The 20,053-nt window shown below is 46.0% G+C and overlaps 1 protein-coding gene across 10 annotated transcripts in view; it reads left to right on the forward strand.

Annotated features, from left to right (window-relative positions):
- ptprea (protein tyrosine phosphatase receptor type Ea) overlaps positions 1-20,053 on the forward strand; it is a 355,232-nt gene that overhangs the window by 292,962 nt on the left and 42,217 nt on the right. For 5 of the 10 annotated variants that reach the window (XR_005463710.1, XM_038821516.1, XM_038821517.1 and 2 more), the window contains 5 exons: positions 2,655-2,728; positions 5,800-5,939; positions 9,416-9,506; positions 12,755-12,831; positions 13,023-13,059. Coding sequence is in view for 9 of the 10 variants with exons in the window: in XM_038821516.1 (XP_038677444.1) it covers positions 2,655-2,728; positions 5,800-5,939; positions 9,416-9,506; positions 12,755-12,831; positions 13,023-13,059 (419 nt within the window). In the remaining variant the exon portion in view is untranslated. Of the gene's footprint in view, positions 1-1,920; positions 2,137-2,165; positions 2,381-2,654; positions 2,729-5,799; positions 5,940-9,415; positions 9,507-12,754; positions 12,832-13,022; positions 13,060-20,053 lie in introns of those variants that run through there. The other 5 variants (XM_038821522.1, XM_038821520.1, XM_038821523.1 and 2 more) reach the window with 5 other exon arrangements.

Below are 20,053 nucleotides of genomic sequence, written 5' to 3' on the forward strand. Positions count from 1 at the left end.
ATTGGCAGCTCAGCAATACCAGCAGGAGCTGACGGCCTGGTAAAATGGGCATTCGTGGGCCTTTTCAATATTCAAATTTGCTTAATTCCTTCTGGCGGGAAACACATCAGAAAGTGGTCCCGGCAGGACCATGTTGGGAAGTCCATCTAAACCTGCTCTCCCGAATTTTACCTGCCTGCCCCACCCCACCCCACCCTGTGATCCCTTCCTCTGGGGGCATAAAATTCTCTTTCTTGTTTCCCTCTCCAGAGATTCTGCCTGGTCTATTGGTTATGTCCAGCACTTTTGTTTTTATTTTGCGTTGTTCCCTCATCATAGCAAAGGCACAAAATGTTCCTGCCAGAAATTTAAAAATTTGTCCGACAAAACAATTTAGCCGTCAGTTGAAACCGCTCTTAAAACCAATTTGTTATGAAGTAAAACCATGAATGGACAATAACCCTAACAAAGCAGAGTCTAATGTCCTCACTTAAGGCTATAAAGAGATCTTCTTTAAATCTTCAACAGACAGAAAATTTATATTAAACTGTCTTAAATGCTAAAGGCAAAAAATGAACGGGACTCCAGAAGAGACAATACCAGGAAAGATAAACAACAGCTTAGTCAATGAGGTGGATTTTAAAGAAAAGGTGAGGGGGAGATGGGTTTCAGCAAGGAATTGAGTGGAGTAGCTGTTGTAGAACTGGCAGGCAGTTACAAAGACAGCAAGTGACAAGCTGGGAAGGGATTTAAAGAGAGGAATGAGAATATTTTATTTGAGGCACTGGGGGAAACAAGAGCCAAAATAGGTTAGTAAGGACAGGGAGATCATTTGGGACAGAATAATATATAAGCGCAGAGTCTTAGATGAGTTGAAACTTGCAGATTGTGAAGTGTTGAAGGCCATTCATGAAAGTATTCGAGTAGCTGAACCTCAGGTTGACGAAGATCAAGACCAGGGTTTCAGCAGATGATGGACTGAAGTTGGATTGAATGTTTTACTGAAGAACATCAATCTATTTTCCTTTCAGCTCATAAACAATGCCACTCTGCTTGCTACCACCTCGTGCAGCACCAGTTTCACTTTACAAAGGGTCAGATATGGGCTGCTCCACTTGTCATGTGGCAATATTTTGTGTCTCCAAAATTGGCTTTCCTTTGCTTTCTCTATTTCTATATATAAATTTAGAGTGCCCAATTCATTTTTTCCAATTAAGCTGCAATGTAACGTGGCCAATCCACCTACCCTGCACATCTTTGGGGTGTGGGGGTGAAACCCACGCAAACGCGGAGAGAATGTGCAAACTCCTCACGGACAGTGACCCAGAGCCGGGATCGAACCTGGGACCTCGGCATCGTGAGGCAGCAGTGCTAACCACTGTGTCACTGTGCTGCCCCTTTCCTTTGCTTTCTCATCGCTCTGCCTCTTCAGCATTGCCAAAGGCTGTCAGTGGGTTGAAGTAGTTTTTTTAGCGTTTCCCAAAGGTTACAACAATCCACAATGTCACCCCACACTCCCTGCTCAATGAGGCTTACCATTTCCCTTTAAGTGCCTGCACCTCTTCATGTTTCACCTGAAATGCCAGTTCTCTAGTTGCACTCATGATAGGCTATTTTCATGCCTCTATACAAAACTACCCCTGGAGCTATTTTAATAATGAGATGACCCTACACAGCCAATCAATACATTGCACAAAACTACACCCAGATCAGAGAATCTAGACCACAGCCTCGCTGACAGGATGCTTTGCGAGGCATGTTGAGCGGAGGGCTTTTTCACTTGCATTGTGACAAAAACAAGCTTGCACAGCTTTTCCACAGTGGTACTGTTGCTGCACATTCCCTGTGCTTTGTAGTTTTTTTTTTCCATCTGTTTATGTGCCATATGAATTTAAAAAAAATAAACCACACTGGAAAGAACCTCCATCTTTATTCAGGCTGCTCACAACCAATCAAAGGAAGGATCAAAACCTCCACTAGTCAATAGGTGGAGCAGTTCATGCAGCCACACAGGAAGGCAGCTACAGAATAGGAAATGCAAGAATTGCCCAACCCACTAATTCAAATGTTGATGCTGCTGATAAGCTCCCAGGAGAGTACACTGAAAGAGTCTGGAGGAACCTAGCTTTTACAACACCGCGAAGGCAGAAATACTGTGTACGTAGCACACCAGAAATCCAGGCTGGGTCTTGTTTCTTTCACAAGAGTAGCTTCAGTTTTAACACAGCTAGTTCTAAGCTACTTGTGCTGACTTGCTTCCTCTCTCTACTCATTTACTCATTTCCTTTTCTTCAGGTTCTACTCACATAGGCCTAACGGCCAAATTTCAAACTTTCTTTCCCACGCCTGGATCTTAAAACAAGCAGGTTACTTCTGCCAAACTGCTATCACCTTTCTACTTGTATGTCAATCGCACCATTTACATTTGCTAACTTCCTGGAAGATATTTCTACTCTAATATGTGCTTTTAAATCATGTGATAATATTGGAAGTTCTATACCCAGCTATCTCATCGTAAAGCTTAAGTTTAATATGCTTAAATGCGAATTTATGGAATGTACGACAAAGTAATTTGTGTTACGCCTGGCTCTCAAAGCTTTATGTGAAATTAAGAAACATGCAGTACCTGGAAGTTTATTACTGCACACATGCTTCTATTTTATGTTATCTTAAAGATTGAGAAGAAGGAAAAAGGAGGTTGTCATTGGGGGAGAGAAGAAGATTCCAAATGGTATTTTAGAAGAACAAGGTAATTTGAGTTTGTTTGTGCTGGAAATTTGAAATTCTGCAAACACACAGCAGGCTTATCAGCATCTGAACAGGAAAAAAAGATGGGTTCCTGTTTTAGTGGAAGGTCTTTTGAAAATCTGCCTTTTCAGTTCTGATGAAGCACCTTCAACCAAAATGGTAACCCTTTTTGCATCTATATCTACATGTATGCTAGCTGATCTGTACTTTTCCAGTAATTTCTGTCCTTATTTGAAGTGAGTTTTTATCTGTGAGGTCTGTTTTGAACACTTTGAAACTAGATATAGAACACGTAACAAGGATACAATCTGAATTGCACATGACTGGGCTTATGTAGGTTATGTTGTATAAAGCTCATGAGCTGTAAAACCATGGGAAAGTGGCTTATGATCATATTCCACAACGGTTCGTACATTTCCTGGTCTTGCAAGTTAATCGAACAAACCACATGAATCAGATGCAAATAATTTGCATACAAATTGTATTACTTTGTTAATTGCATTCAGTTTCGAAACATGCATCTGAGAAACTTAAAAAAGATCATGACTCGTAATTCATGAGTTTTAACTGCTTCACGCAGAAAAAGGGTGAATTTTGTGCATTGTGATCCAGACATTAACTCTGATATATAAAGCTCTATTTTTTTTTTCGTTTTTTCCCAATGTGATTAATGCAAAATTGCTCATAGCAGACTTTTTGTAATAGTTATATTTCATCTAATAGATGTCAGTGAATATACTGTATAAATGTGGCCTGGATCATCTTAGCACTCTATTACGTACTTTATGGACTTGTGACAAAAATTAAACCTTTCAGAGAAAAAGATGATGAAATCATCATATCTATAATAATGAAATCTTTCCTTTTACTTCTTTGTTCTGTCTCTTGGGGAAGATCATAAAAGTCTAATTTACACTACCAAGCTCAGATTCATTCTTTATGCTCTTTTGATGGCAAAAATTAACTATCTCACTAAATTAGGAATTCTGTGAAGAGCCCGCTTTTACAGTTAAGGTTGTAATATTAATTAGATGTTGCTAGGGATGAGCTCCGAAATCATTTCGACCTGATTTTGACCTCTCTGATTGTTCCTGAATTTTCTATGTTTTGATCTATTCAGACAGCACATATCGGCAGATGATATAAATGCAGTTACAGCACTTTTTATTCCTTCCCTTCATGTTCAAATTTACTTGACACTCTTTCCCAAGCCATCCAATAGTCCCCCAGCTAGACAGTCAGTGCCTCTGCCTCTGGCACTCACATCTTGATCTCCAAGAGACAAGTGTGGACAGCTTGGGACATGACCTGCTTGACTCCCTGGCCTCTGCTTTCATTCTCCATAGGCACAGCATAAATTAAAGCTCACTGTATGTGGATCTGCTTAATGTGAACCACATTGCATGTTGAACTGCCAGCACAGCATACTGACTGATCATCAATTATGGTAGAACTAATTTCCTACAAATCTATTTGCTTAGATTCAGATATCTTTTTGTTTAAATTGATTTGTTGAAGTATGTCATAAGGATGGTTGTGATGTAGGCAAATCTCTTCCTAACTTGGATAGTTAAACAATAACCAGTCGGATTTTATCTAAGGATTTTATTTCTTTGTAACTTTAGTCCATGGTACGGTACAACGCCACTGTTCAGACTATACATGTTAACTGATTAATTAGTCAAGCACGGAGCATTTTACCTTTCTTACTCTTACTTCATATCAAGCTGTGCTGATGTGAAAGAGGAGATTCTGTTTTCCTAATTTTCTACCTTCCTCCTCCGTTCCTTTCCCAAAGGTGTTAAGTCTGGTTGGAATGGGATTGCATCGGAGCAGGCACACTGATACCTTACAGTGAAGGTGATCTCCCTGCATGAGATGCGATGGTGAGCTTTGGAGGATGGGTTGAGGGCTTTGTTACCAAGTTTGATCATCCGACACTCTCACCTCTGCTTTTCCCAGCAGCAATCATTGTGCAGAGATCAGGAGAAGGATTTTATTTGCCCCTCCTCTAGGCCAGAGGCACATAGATCAATTGAAGCAGTCACACGAGACATGCTGACTTGGGATAGACCTAATCTGAGACCCTCTGGTCAGAATGGCTCAGCTCCAAACGTGGTGATGACTTTGTCCGCTGAGCTTGTCAGGAGTACTAAAATTGAATGACTGAACAGGGATCGCTCTGGATGTGAGATGAGCACCCTCATGTGCAAACAGGAGAATTGCATGGATCATCACTTCATTTAAAACACAGTGTACAGAGATTGAGAATTCTGCAAAAGGGAGGGCGAGTGTCCATGAAGCGATTAAAAAGGATGGAATTCTGAACTTGGGTCTGGTGTGGAATTTTTATTTATTTTGGAATCCAATTGGAACCATTGGGCGTGATTCACCACACATTTCCCACCGGAATGGTGATGGGACATGGGATCTAACGAGATCTGTGAGATGTTGAATCTGAATCCCGGGATCTACTGGCCTCGCCGAGGAGGTGCCAGCTGGGCGTCGATTAATACTGGTCCCCACAGGGAACAGGCATACCGGCATTTGGAGAGGGGCGGGAGTTGGGGTGGGATCTCCCAGGTGATCGGCAGCCCTCTCTGAGCCAGTATGGCACCCTGAGAATGGCACCCTGGCAGTGCCACCTGGGTAACAGCCTGGCACTGTCAGGTTGGTAGCACCTGGGTGGCATTTGCCCATGTTCGTAATCAGACCCTGCTCATGTGAGATGGGGTGTGGGGCGTTTGAGGACCCCCCCCAACAGATGAGTTCGAGCTTTGGGGAAGTCGGGGGGGGGGTCAAAGCTCCTCAGTGGAGGAAATGCAGCTGAGTGTGGCCTTCGCAGGGTATACGCCATCGAGCCTGAAAGTACCGTTAGATAGCAGGGTCACTCCCGGCGCTACACGTGCCAGCAAACTCTAATCCCGCCCAGAACTGGCTCTTTTTCTTTGATTCAGTGTGCAGTCAAACTTACGCTATGAACTTTTGGAGAGGCACAAAGCGAGAAAAAAATTATCCCTAATGGGTTATTGATTCTTTTTAATTAACTCTTTAAATCGATTTCTGATCAAGCAGAGCAACAGACAGTAATGCTACTCACCAGATCTCCCACGGTTTCGAAGAGGTATCCTCCTATTCCAGTAGAAGCTTTGGAACATGAAGTTCAGAAACGCTCAGCGGATGAAGGCAAACTATTTCGGGAGGAATTCAATGTGAGTTTTCGACTTTTTGTAATCTGATCCCATGGCAACATGAAGGAAGTGCAAACTTGGTGAACTTGGTGCTGTTCTGGAATTCAGTAAGCATAAAGAGATCCCTATATTTGCACAACATACTTCCTTAGCTGGCAGGAAGTTGGATAAGTTTCCAAATAGTTGATCTGCCACATAGGATAATATTTTCACTGTACTTGTATGATGTGCACAGTTTAATTACATTTGCAAGTGGCAGCAAAATATTTTCAAGAGCAAATTCTTGTCCACCAAGGGTGATAGTATATTGAATCGGTATTCCAAAGCCCTGTCATGAAGATTAGTTGGTGGCCGCATTTTTTCATGTGTTAGGTTCCTGATCATTTTGTCAGAGTGAGCACCAAGTGAAGTTGACATATTTCTCTAAAGGTTTGATACTGATTGAATGAACTTAGGTCACTTGCACGTCTCCAATTAGCCAACTGGGGGTCACTATAGGCAGAGACATCGGAACGAGTAGGCAGAACACCCTCAAAAAATAATGAAGAGAATTGTAAAAACACCATTCTATATTAATTAATTTTTCTGAGAAAATCATTTCCTGTTAATTGAGAACTTGTCTCTTAAGTTTCAGATCCACATTCTCCGAGATATTAGACAATAGCTCCAATATAGGAATTGGTAATTCAGCCCTTAAAGCCTGCTCAGATCAGCTCATGGCTGATCTTTTCCTGGTCTCAAATCCACCTTCCTACGTGATCCCCATATCCCTTCAACCCGTTTTAAAATCAGAAATATATCTTTCTCCTTCCTGAAACCATTTAATGATTCAGAATCCACCGCACTACGGGACACGAGTTCCAAAAATTAATCATCCTCTGTGAGAGGTAGTTCTTCCTCATTTCAGTTCTAAATCTATCACCACTCAATTTATATCCGTGACCTCTCGTTCTGGATTGCCCCACAAGGGGGGAACATTTGGACTACGTTTACTTTGTCAATCCCTTTTTAGAATTTTATATACCTCGGTCAGGTCCCTTCTCATCCTTCTAATCTCCAGCAAGTACAAGCCCAAACTATTTAATCCCTCCTCAAACGTTAACCCTTTCATCACAAATCAATCTGGTGAACCTCCTCTGAACTGCCTCAAATGCCACTACAACCTCCCTCAAATAAGGAGACCAAAACTATACACAATACTAGACAATGTCAGACCTTGCTTCCTTTATCTGGGCATGACACAGATATGGGTACACTGCAACAGGGGTGGGAACAGCTGCAGGCCTCAAAGTGTTCTGGCTGGTGTTGATGAATAGCAGTCAGAAATAGTCAATGCTGAAGATTTAGTAGGTCTCTGCTAAGAAGAAGGTGAGACATATTTTTGGCCTCCTTTACTTTGTTACTGGTTGGCCATTGACCTCTAATCTGAGAGGATTCCAGAGGGGAGGCCCATCACCAACTTCTTGGAGAAATCATTAGAAATGTGTGACCTTAATTCGGGAAAATGAAATTGTGGGGAGGAAGTTTTGGACAGCTCCTCCGATCTCATTTTATGAACACCTGTTGCAAGTGCCGGCCTAGGTTCATCCATTTGTGGAATCCTGGAGAATCACAGAGCAAATGAAAAAAGGGAAATATACGAGGGGCGGGATTCTCGCCTAACCGGCGGAGCTGGCCCGTTCCGGTGTTGAGGAGTGGCGTGAACCACTCCTGCGTCAGGCCGCCCGGAAGGTGCAGAATCCTCCACACCTTCAGGGGCTGGGCCAGCGCCGGTGGGGTTGGCGCCGCTCCAGCCGGTACCAAAGGGCCTCCACCTGCCAGCCCGAGTTGGTGCATGCGCGGGAGCGCCAGCGTGTGCTGGCATCATCCCAGCCCATCCACAGGGGGGTTCCTTTCCTCACCGGCCATGGCAGACCGTTACACCAGCCAGCGCGGAGGGAAAGAGTACCCCCATGGCACAGGCCCGCCCGCAGATCGGTGGGCGCTGATTGCGGGCCAGGCTACCGTGGGGGCCCCCCTGGGGCCAGATCCCCCCGCGCCTCCCCGAGGACTCCGCAGGCTGCCCGCAGAGCCAGGTCCCGCTGGTACGGACCTGGTGTAATATACGCCGGTGGGACCCGCCGAAAACGGGCGGCCACTTGGCCCACCGCACGCCAGAGAATCGCCGGGAGGGGGGGGGGGCGCTACTAACGGCCCCAGAACGGCGCGGCGTGATTCCCGTCCCCGCCGAAAAACCGGTGCCAGAGAATCCAGCAGCCGGCGTCGGGGCGGGATTCATGCCACCCCCCCCCCCCCCCCCGGCGATTTTCCAGCCCGGTGGGGGGGTCAGAGTATCCCGCCCGAAATGTCATGATTTTCTATTCCTTATTCCTCTGTAGCTCTCTCTTTATCTTTCTTTCTACCCCGCCCCCAAACGTCAGGCGGGTTCTGAGGCAGAGGCGAGCGTAAAATAGTATGGATGGGATTCCCTCCGGGATCCCAACCACCCCGATCTAGGCACAATTTCAAGATAGGGCAGACAGGGCCTCAGAAGGCAGGCCCACCCATGCCCCTATTAAGGCCCTTAAGTGGCTACTTAATGGCCTTTTTCCATCCAGCCTCAATTTTTAGTTTGGTGGACATCGGTTGCATCAGGGTGCCAGGTAGAAAAAGTTAACAATCTCGATCTCCGGTGGGAATGGGGTCCCTTGAGACCTTGAGCATCCTCCTCCCAGGAACCTGGGAGCCCAGCCCTTCCTGGCCTACCCCCCCCCCCCCCCCCCCCCCCAAACAATTTTAATTCTATCCTCGTGGACGGGTTTTGAGCAAGTTGGCTCATTAGCAGAGGGTCAACACATCAAAGTCCCAGGGCCACAATCCCCTCTGTGCATGGATCCAGTAGTTTACTCTATGCTTATGATCCTGAAGCGTGTGAAGCTACTGCTCCTAACTTAACTGCTAATTATTCATTTGTTTCCACTGTTCACTGATATTTGTAACAATTTATTTCATCAAGTAACTGAGTTAAAAAGTGACATAATTTAATAGTGATTGTAAGATTTCCCGGCCATAAAAGTGCCATTACCAGGTCCAATAAAGGGGAAATTGGTTACTGTTCAAAATGTGCAAAATGTAGAAAGCAATCACTGATAAAAAAAACTACCTTCTCAGCTACTTCAGGGAGGTTAGGCTGATCTTGGTTCCCTAAAATCCCAGTGCCCCCACATAAGTGCCTGTTCCTTCCGTTTGAAAGTGATCTGGTGTACAGGATTTTGGATGGAATCACCCCAGGGGTGAAACTTTTCACAGTATAATCCCCACACCAAACATTTGCAGCTGACAAAATAACCTTTACAAGTTCACCGACGTTCATTCAGAACTGAGAGTACTGAGAGAATCACACCTTGGCATTTTGCAGCATTAAAAGTGTAACTGGCTTCTTGCTTTACCATTAATTTTAGTTAACACTTAGCAGCGTCACTGCACAATTCTAATAATCTTTGCCTGGCTTGCTACAGTCTCTGCCAGTTGGAACATCAGTCGGATGCTGTGAAGCAGCAAATAAAGAGGAGAACAAGGACAAAAATCGATATCCCAACATCCTGCCAGGTAAAGACATCGCCTTAGTTGCTCTCACGGATTTCCATTTCCTCGTCTAAAGTTTTGTGCTGTCTTGCATCCTGTCTTATTCATTTGAAACTTACATTGTGAAGGAATAGAGCATGTTTATGCTATGTGGACAAGGTTTATATTGGTATATGTTTTTAACTGTTTCATGGTACTAGCAGAAATGGCCAGTAATGATATCTTGTGCTGGTGAAATTTACATTTGTAGGTGAATTTGCAACAATGACTATTAGGACCTAACTTAGAGTTTGAAACCGAGCACCTTTGATGGCATAATTGTACTGTAAATTAGATGAACCTGCTGATAGCAGTAACACAGAGGGTGCTAGACTGTTTTTCAATGAATGTTTGCACCAACGTTTTGAGATAACAGGCAGACTATATAGGCAGAAAATGAGTTGTGCTTTTGAATTCATTTTGTGCACGAGCGGTTGATGTTGTCGGTGCTGATGATGTAAGTAGGCAGATTCCATAGTACCAATAGGCAAGTAAATTATTGGAAATAATTCTGGATCACATCAAGGATTCTGTTGATAAGAATTTTGGGCGGAATTCTCCCCAACGGCCGACACCGTTGTGAAACCCGGAGTGTTTCACAACGGCGTCGGAGGCCGCTCCTCGCCGCCTATTCTTCTCCCCCCCCCCCCCCCCCCCCCCCCCAAGGGGGCTAGGAGCAGCGTTTCGTGAAACTCAGCCACCGGGCCTTGACGCTGGCGTCAAGGCGGCACGCCGATAATGACATGGCCGGCGGCGCCAAATGACGTCAGCCACGCATACGCAGGTTGGCCGGCGCCAACCCGCGCATGCGCGGTTGCCGTCTTCCCCTCCACTGCCCCGCAAGAAGTGGTGGCTTGATCCTGCGGGGCGGCGGAGGGGAAAGAGTGCGTCTCTTGGAGACGCCGGCCCGACGATCGGTGGGCATTGATCGCCGGCCAGTCCCCTCCCGAGCACGGCCGTGGTGCTCGATCCCCTCTCCGCCCCCCACAGGCCCCAAACTTACCTTTCGCGCTATGTTCACGCCGGCAGCGACCAGGTGTGGTTGTCGCCGGCGTGAACAGGTCGGGAACGGCAGGCCACTATGCCGATCCGGGCCGGAGAATCACATGTCGCCATGACACGCCATTTTGGGGGGGTGGGGTAGAATCACAGGGGGTGCAAGAGCAGCCCTCCCGCGATTCTCCCACCCGGCCTGGGGAGCGGAGAATCGCGCCCTTTGTATTTGCAAAAGTAATAGTCGATGGAGGTATTAAATCATGAATGTCTTTGTGCAGTAACTGTGAGAGGAAAATGCATTCATTGCGTCATTCACACTTTCATGCTTAGTGCAGCTCATGTCTATTGCCAGGTTTCTCCTGATTAAAGGGTTGACCATTTATGCTATTACAGAACAACAATGCAGGCCTGCAACCTTTTCCCTCCCATTTGGGACAGGACCCATAAATTATATAGTTTATACTTTCCACACATTCATTACTTTGCAATGTGGGAGAAAAGTATGGGGCAGGATTCTCTGTTGGCTGACACTGAAATCGCGAAACACGATTGGGCAAAAAATTGGTTCCAATGCCGAAATTGCGGTAGGCACCAATTTCATGGCAAATCATGATTCCCTGTCACCTCAACAAGGGCGCCAATGAGTTCGGGAACGTACATACAGTAAGCACCATTTGCATGTCATTAGCGGGCCTGACCCAGTATTCTCATGGAGCCTTGCGATTCTCCTCCTCCGATGGGCCAAGTTCCCGATGGCGCAGTTCACGTGGAAACTGGCATGGTGGCTGCTGAGGGAGAGAGATAGAAAGTTGAAGAGGAGCGACCGTGGGCTGCCGGGTCGGACACTGACCGGGCTCGCTGGGGTGGGGGTGATGGGGGATCAGGCTGAGGGACCGGGGAGACTCCCCACAGGACATTACCGCACCCTGATAGGCAGCCATCTTGCTGCGCACTCACTGACCACCCACCCTGGCCCCCTGGTTCTGCAGTGTGACACCACCAACCATATGGGTGCCCCCCCCCCCCCCCCCCCCCCCCCCGCCCGCCCCACCCACCTATGGGGCCAGGGGTTGTGGGAATTAGGGAGGGAGGGACATGTGGGGGCAGTTCCCGCAGTGCCAACCGAGGCCACCCCATGCAGACAATGGATATAGGAATTGAACAGCAATGGCGGCCTTCCTGCTGGTCACCGCAGAACTGGTGGATGCCCTGTGGCTGGGGGATGCCTTGCGGCTGTACGAGTAGGCTCTGCTCAAGGAGGAGGAAGCTGCAGCAGCAGAGTGGTCAACAGAGGGGCAGGAGACAGCCGCCCAGGATGGAGAACCATCTGCCCAACAGGCCGCGGAGGTGCCTCATGAGGCCTCATGTGTACTGGCACAGTCTGTTATTCGAGGACCTGCCACACCAGGCACATCGTCGAAGACTCCGGCTGAGCAGAGAGACAGTGCAACATGTCTGCCAGATGGCACTGCGGGGGAATGGTGGAGGACATCCGCTCCCGGTGGCCGTCAAGGTGACAGTGCCCTGAACGTTTACACCACGGGGTCCTTCCAGGCGCCAAGTGGCAGCACGGTAGCACAATGGTTAGCACAGTTGCCTCATAGCTCCAGGGTCCCAGGTTCGATTCCTGTCCTGGATCACTTACTGTGCAGAGTTTGCACGTTATCCCCGTGTCTGTGTGGGTTTCCTCCGGGTGCTCCGGTTTCCTCCCACAGTCCAAAGATGTGCAGGTTAGGTGAATTGGCTATGCTAAATTGCCCTGAGTGTCCAAAAGAGGTTAGCTAGGGTTACGGGGATAGGGTGGAGGTATGGTGCTCTTTCCAAAAGGGGGTGCAGACTCGATGGGCCAAATGGCCTCCTTCTGCACTGTACATTCTATGATTCTATGAGTGGGGACCTGTCAGGAATCTCACAGAGCTCGGTAAACAGGTGCATCCATGCCATCACGGAGGCCCTATACCCAGGTGGATCAATACGGATCCATTTCAATGTGGACCAATTCTGCCAGGATGTCCAGGCAATGGGGTTTGACAGGATGGCCCGGGTCCAGGGGGTAATCAACGGGGTGCAGGTCCCCCTTCGGGTATCTGTGGCGAACAGGCTGTTCCAGTCGATGAACGTGCAGCTGATTACTATGCCACAGCCTCCATTTCATTTGGCAGAGAATAGATTTATTCTTTAACTTATTTTTTGCCAGAATAATGTTAAACTTTATTGACTTGTAAACTTTCTTCCAGATGACAATTACAGAGTGACTTTGACAGCTATAGACGGGGTGCCGGGCTCCGATTACATTAATGCCTCATACGTTGATGTAGGTGCTCATTCTTTTTATTAAACCAGTTGCAATACATTTAACTCTAATCAGAATATTGACAAACAATTTCTGTGCAAAAGATATAAAGAAACGTAACAAATGATGTGTGTGCGTGTGGAAACATCTACACAAATGTATATATGGCGAGCTACAGTAGCTTAATTACAATTACTAAATTTTCCCCTTAGGGTTTTAAAGTGAAGAATAAGTTCATAGCAGCTCAAGGTAAGTGACTGTTATTTATTCTTTATGTTATTCTCTGATAGAAGATGTAATCTGATAGTAATAAATGTTAGATAATTTGTAATAATTGCTCTCAGTAACATGGCCAGATAAACATAATGGATTTAATATTTGGCATTATAATCTCCTCCATTCATTCGGAATCAGTATATTTTTGCTTGTTCTCCTCTCAATATAAATGTCACTTTAGGGTGGCATTGATGTGAAGATGCCATTACAGATTAATAGCTGCTCACACTGATAGTAAGCCATCAGATGTGCCCTAAAGTCCTTTTCCATTTGTGTTCATATAAATATATATAACAACATTATAAATCTAGAACTTTGGAACAAATAGAGGCAGAAGTGTTACTTTGATTAACAAATATGATTCAAATGAGCATCATTACCAGGACTAACTTCTAGCATTGGCAGGCACTGTAGTAGTTGAAGGTGAATGCCCACCACCTTCTGAACGGCAATTCAGGGTGGACAATAAATGCTGCCCTTGCCAGCGAAGCCCATGTCCCATAAAATATTTTTTTGAACTCCCGCGAAGACTGGATATAAAGGCAACACCTCAGGAATTGGAATGTTTTGTCCTCGCGCTACTCTGAAGGCTTTATTACAGGTTTCATCTGAAGTAGAATTTGTACTGAATTCACCTCAGAAAAAAAGGATGGGGGGAGAGGCGTGTAGGTGGGGTAAGGAGTCAAAGCTCAAGAACTCAGTGCTGCAGCATTTTAACCCTAGCGCCAATCTGTCCTCTCCAATGAAACAGCCTCCTGCAAACAGAAGTCTAATGAATTTCCGAGATTAATTCATGTCAGTCTTGGTCAGACTTGTCCAGTCCCTATTATTTTGAGAACTCATACTGGAGTTTTAGACAGCCGAATAGACAGGCTGATTGAAGCTATTGAGGAATCTACACTTCGTCCCCGAACAGGCGGCAGAATGTGGCTTTTCACAGTAACTTCATTTGAAGCCTACTTGTGACAATAAGCGATTTTCATTTCATTTCATTTTTCATTCATTTTTATGGTTACCATTTGTTTAGTATAGAGTGTACACATTAGATAAAAGACAAAACTTTGGGGTCTCCAAAGTGTTCAGTGTTCATTACTACTGTAGTTTTACCAATTCAGAATTATCCAATTTAGCAGAGCTAGATCACCTTTACCCGAGAGAGATCCTAATTTCCTACCCTGCCCCAGGAGGATAATCACTCAGTTGATTCTCCTGTCAAGCCCATGTTTGAATCCACGCTTAAGTGGCACTATTCCCCTAAATGCAGAATGTACACCCATCATATCCTATGAATGGTGGCTCCACCAACTGGAGAATTAGAGGCCGCAATCTACGACCTCTTGTGAGATTAACCGGCCTTGTCATGGATCTTGCAAGGTGTCGCAATCCGGATTCCACCCACAATCTTCGCCGAGGCCATGAAATGAAACAGAGTCCTGTATAATAGCAGGGTCATTCTCAGCACTGACAGCGGCTAAACGCACTCAACGCGGGACTCTGTTTCATTTCTGTTAAATTGCGCCCAGAGTTTCATCAGTAGCCATTTGTCTCTCTGCACCTCCCAAGCATCGCCATAAGCCCTGGGCTGTAAACCCTAGATCAGTGTTTTTCAAACTTTTTCTCCTGGGACCACTTTTGCCAACTGACCAACCTTCGGGACCCACGCCAGTCAGTCTGCAGGACTCACACCGGCCGACCTTCGGGACCCATGCCACATTTGCTTACCCAGTCTATCCTGAATCAATGCAGTGTTTGGGACACTAAAGTTTTCTTGCACCAGGAAAAGGAGGGGAAGATGAATTCTCTAGTTTTCCTGTTCTTAGTCACTATCCAGGAGCCCCAGGTGGATTTAATTCATGTCAGCATTGAGTGAGGACAGGATAATTGAGCTAACCGACCCCCAGAATGCCAAGTACCTGAATTTAAAACAGACAATACTGGAAATACTCAGCAGATCAGGCAGTACCTGATGGCTGTGATGGGAGGCCCTCAACCTGAAACGTTCAGCCATTTCTTTTTTACCATTGAACATCGAAACTCAGCTCAAAACTAAATTGAAGAGAAAGTAAAAGGCGTATCCTTTTTCAAACATCCTCTTTCTCAGCGACATGGTGTCTTCCATATTCTAAATGTTGCACTTCTATTTAAAACAATATTAGTATCTAGTTCACAACACCACAAAACAGATTACATTGCAAAACACTTTTGCACTGCATCTGCAAAAGTGCAAAAACTTGTGGGCACATGGTTCACAATCCACTGCAGCAGATATTTCACATGTACTTTACTTATTAAACATGAATGTCTCAACAAGTGAAGGATAGTGAAGGGGCATGGGAACCTGGATTGTAGTTTTGGGGTACGGGAGATTGAGAGTATAGAGGTCAGGAGCACAGATTTGACTTCGCAGGAGGGTGCCAGTGTTCAGGTAGGTGGTTTGAAGTGTGTCTACTTCAATGCCAGGAGTATACGAAATAAGGTAGGGGAACTGGCAGCATGGGTTGGTACCTGGGACTTCGATGTTGTGGCCATTTCAGAGACATGGATAGAGCAGGGACAGGAATGGTTGTTGCAGGTTCCGGGGTTTAGGTGTTTTAGTAAGCTCAGAGAAGGGGGCAAAAGAGGGGGAGGTGTGGCGCTGCTAGTCAAGGACAGTATTACGGTGGCGGAAAGGATGCTAGATGGGGACTCTTCTTCTGAGGTAGTATGGGCTGAGGTTAGAAACAGGAAAGGAGAGGTCACCCTGTTGGGAGTTTTCTATAGGCCACCTAATAGTTCTAGGGATGTAGAGGAAAGGATGGCCAAGATGATTCTGGAAAAGAGCGAAAGTAACAGGGTAGTTGTTATGGGAGACTTTAACTTTCCAAATATTGACTGGAAAAGATATAGTTCGAATACATTAGATGGGTCATTCTTTGTACAATGTGTGCAGGAGGGTTTCCTGACACAATATGTTGACAGGCCAACAAGAGGCGAGGCCACATTGGATTTGGTTTTGGGTAATGAACCAGGCCAGGTGTTAGATCTGGAGGTAGGTGAGCACTTTGGAAACAGTGACCACAATTCGGTGACCTTTACGTTAGTGATGGAAAGGGATAAGTATACCCCGCAGGGCAAGAGTTATAGCTGGGGGAAGGGCAATTATGATGCCATTAGACATGACTTAGGATGTGTTGGTTGGAGAAGTAGGCTGCAAGGGTTGGGCACACTGGATATGTGGAGCTTGTTCAAGGAACAGCTATTGCATGTTCTTGATAAGTACGTACCAGTCAGGCAGGGAGGAAGGGGTCGAGCGAGGGAACCGTGGTTTACCAAAGAAGTGGAATCTCTTGTTAAGAGGAAGAAGGAGGCCTATGTGAAGATGAGGCGTGAAGTTTCAGTTGGGGCGCTTGATAGTTACAAGGAAGCGAGGAAGGATCTAAAGAGAGAGCTGAGACGAGCAAGGAGGGGACATGAGAAGTCTTTGGCAGGTAGGATCAAGGAAAACCCAAAAGCTTTCTATAGGTATGTCAGGAATAAAAGAATGACTAGGGTAAGAGTAGGGCCAGTCAAGGACAGTGGTGGGAAGTTGTGTGTGGAGGCTGAGGAGATAAGCGAGATACTAAATGAATACTTTTCGTCAGTATTCACTCAAGAAAAAGATAATATTGTGGAGGAGAATGCTGAGACCCAGGCTATTAGAATAGATGGCATTGAGGTGCGTAGGGAAGAAGTGTTGGCAATTCTGGACAAGGTGAAAATAGATAAGTCCCCGGGGCCGGATGGGATTTATCCTAGGATTCTCTGGGAAGCCAGGGAAGAGATTGCTGAGCCTTTGGCTTTGATTTTTAGGTCATCATTGGCTCCAGGAATAGTGCCAGAGGACTGGAGGATAGCAAATGTGGTCCCTTTGTTCAAGAAGGGGAGTAGAGATAACCCCGGTAACTATAGGCCGGTGAGCCTAACGTCTGTGGTGGGTAAAGTCTTGGAGAGGATTATAAAAGATACGATTTATAATCATCTAGATAGGAATAATATGATTAGGGACAGTCAGCATGGTTTTGTGAAGGGTAGGTCATGCCTCATAAACCTTATCGAGTTCTTTGAGAAGGTGACTGAACAGGTAGACGAGGGTAGAGCAGTTGATGTGGTGTATATGGATTTCAGTAAAGCGTTTGATAAGGTTCCCCACGGTCGGCTATTGCAGAAAATACGGAGGCTGGGGATTGAGGGTGATTTAGAGATGTGGATCAGAAATTGGCTAGTTGAAAGAAGACAGAGAGTGGTAGTTGATGGGAAATGTTCAGAATGGAGTTCAGTTACGAGTGGCGTACCACAAGGATCTGTTCTGGGGCCGTTGCTGTTTGTCATTTTTATAAATGACCTAGAGGAGGGCGCAGAAGGATGGGTGAGTAAATTTGCAGACGACACTAAAGTCGGTGGAGTTGTAGACAGTGCGGAAGGATGTTGCAGGTTACAGAGGGACATAGATAAGCTGCAGAGCTGGGCTGAGAGGTGGCAAATGGAGTTTAATGTGGAGAAGTGTGAGGTGATTCACTTTGGAAAGAATAACAGGAATGCGGAATATTTGGCTAATGGTAAAATTCTTGGTAGTGTGGATGAGCAGAGGGATCTCGGTGTCCATGTACATAGATCCCTGAAAGTTGCCACCCAGGTTGATAGGGTTGTGAAGAAGGCCTATGGTGTGTTGGCCTTTATTGGTAGAGGGATTGAGTTCCGGAGCCATGAGGTCATGTTGCAGTTGTACAAAACTCTAGTACGGCCGCATTTGGAGTATTGCGTACAGTTCTGGTCGCCTCATTATAGGAAGGACGTGGAAGCTTTGGAACGGGTGCAGAGGAGATTTACCAGGATGTTGCCTGGTATGGAGGGAAAATCTTATGAGGAAAGGCTGATGGACTTGAGGTTGTTTTCGTTAGAGAGAAGAAGGTTAAGAGGTGATTTAATAGAGGCATACAAAATGATCAGAGGGTTAGATAGGGTGGACAGCGAGAGCCTTCTCCCGCGGATGGAGGTGGCTAGCACGAGGGGACATAGCCTTAAATTGAGGGGTAATAGATATAGAACAGAGGTCAAAGGTGGGTTTTTTACGCAAAGAGTGGTGAGGCCGTGGAATGCCCTACCTGCAACAGTAGTGAACACGCCAACATTGAGGGCATTTAAAAATGTATTGGATAAGCATATGGATGATAAGGGCATAGTGTAGGTTAGATGGCCTTTAGATTTTTTTCCATGTCGGTGCAACATCGAGGGCCGAAGGGCCTGTACTGCGCTGTATCGTTCTATGTTCTATAGTCTGTGTGAGCTCTCCCTGTGCAATATGCATGTTCCATCAGCCCCAAAATTAAATATTAGATTGTTTGGAGCAAGAGAAACAAAAATATTCATGTCAATAGATGTCCTTTTAACTATTTTGCAAATTCCAAGTGTTGAAACCACTGAGATTTATGTTATCTGGATTGAGTTGTGTGATTGAATACACGTGCATTCACTTTCACTCAATCAGCACAAGTGGGCAGACAATTGATCAAAATAGAGAGAGAAGGGACTGACAGTTTTCATAGTCGGTGGTGTGGAGGGGTTAAAAAAAATATATGCAGAGTCCCGAAACAGTCTGAATCCCATTTGCCTAACCCTAACCCTGCAATAGAGAAGTTGCCTCCTTTGCTTTAACAATTTAGTAGGTTAATCAAGTGCCACCAAATACCCTTCATTCATCAGCGCCCAGTTTTATCACATTTCCAGGCCCTGAAGAGCACACATTAGGGAAGGATTTTAAGGGATGAAGCATAGTTCTGTTCTGACCTACAGTAGTGCACACACGGTCACTTAGAGTTGCATTCACAGGGGCAGCACGGTGGCCTAGTGGTTAGCACAACCGCCTCACGGCGCTGAGGTCCCAGGTTCGATCCCGGCTCTGGGTCACTGTCCGTGTGGAGTTTGCACATTCTCCCCGTGTCTGCGTGGGTTTCGCCCCCACAACCCAAAAATGTGCAGAGTAGGTGGATTGGCCACCCTAAATTGCCCCTTAATTGGAAAAAATAATTGGCTAATCTAAATTTAAAAAAAAAAAGAGTTGCATTCACTCTAACGTGATCTTCCTGATAAATATACGTCCACCAGCTTCTATGACCCAAAACCAATTACAGTGCACTGAAATTACTTCTTTAAAATAATTAAAGGAGAAATATTGATCAACATGAATCTGATGCAATAAGCCAGAATTCCTAACTGTCAAATCAGTCCTCATTGTCATCTGTTATTTAAGGAGAGGACTGGATTGACATTTTGGGTCAGATTTTTCCTGCAGGCTTCTGAATGCTGCCGTTGGGAAACTCTGCGCTAGCGGCTGATGGGTACATTGAGAAGCTATTTGGTTCTGCTTCTGTGACCCTTCTGACACCTGCCCACGACCCGCCCATGGGTCACGACCTGCGCTTTGAAAAATCTACCCTAGTTACATAAACACGCTCTGATACCCAGCATGCATCCAGCAGCTGTCTGAGCAAACTTCTGAATTTCTTCATCAGCTGTACAGTTGATCTCTGTGTTCTGGAAGGACCGACAAAGCTCGTTCTGGCACTGCCAACATGGCACCCTGACAGTGGCAAGCTTGGCACACTGGCAGTGTCATCTGGGTGCCAGCTTGGCACTGCCAAGGTGCCCAGGTAGCACTGCCAGCTGGTAGGGGCATTGCCAGGGTACCAGGTTGGCACTGCCAAGGTGACAAGCTGGAATTTTGTGCAGTGTTCGGGGGTGGGTTTGGGGGGGGGGGGGGGGGGCGTAGGCCTGGGATGCTCCCACAATGATTTGGTGCTTGGGTGGGGTGGGAGTGGAGGGTGCCAGAGATCAGGACACCATTTTTAAATGGCGTCCTGCTCTCTCACTACACAGGAGTTCTGATGAGCGGAGCTCCTCAGTGCAGAAACAAGGCTATGTGCAGCCTCGGCCGTGCATTTCCCGCTGAGGC

This window comes from Scyliorhinus canicula, chromosome 16 (assembly GCF_902713615.1).
Source record: "Scyliorhinus canicula chromosome 16, sScyCan1.1, whole genome shotgun sequence".
Lineage (NCBI taxonomy): Eukaryota > Metazoa > Chordata > Chondrichthyes > Carcharhiniformes > Scyliorhinidae > Scyliorhinus > Scyliorhinus canicula.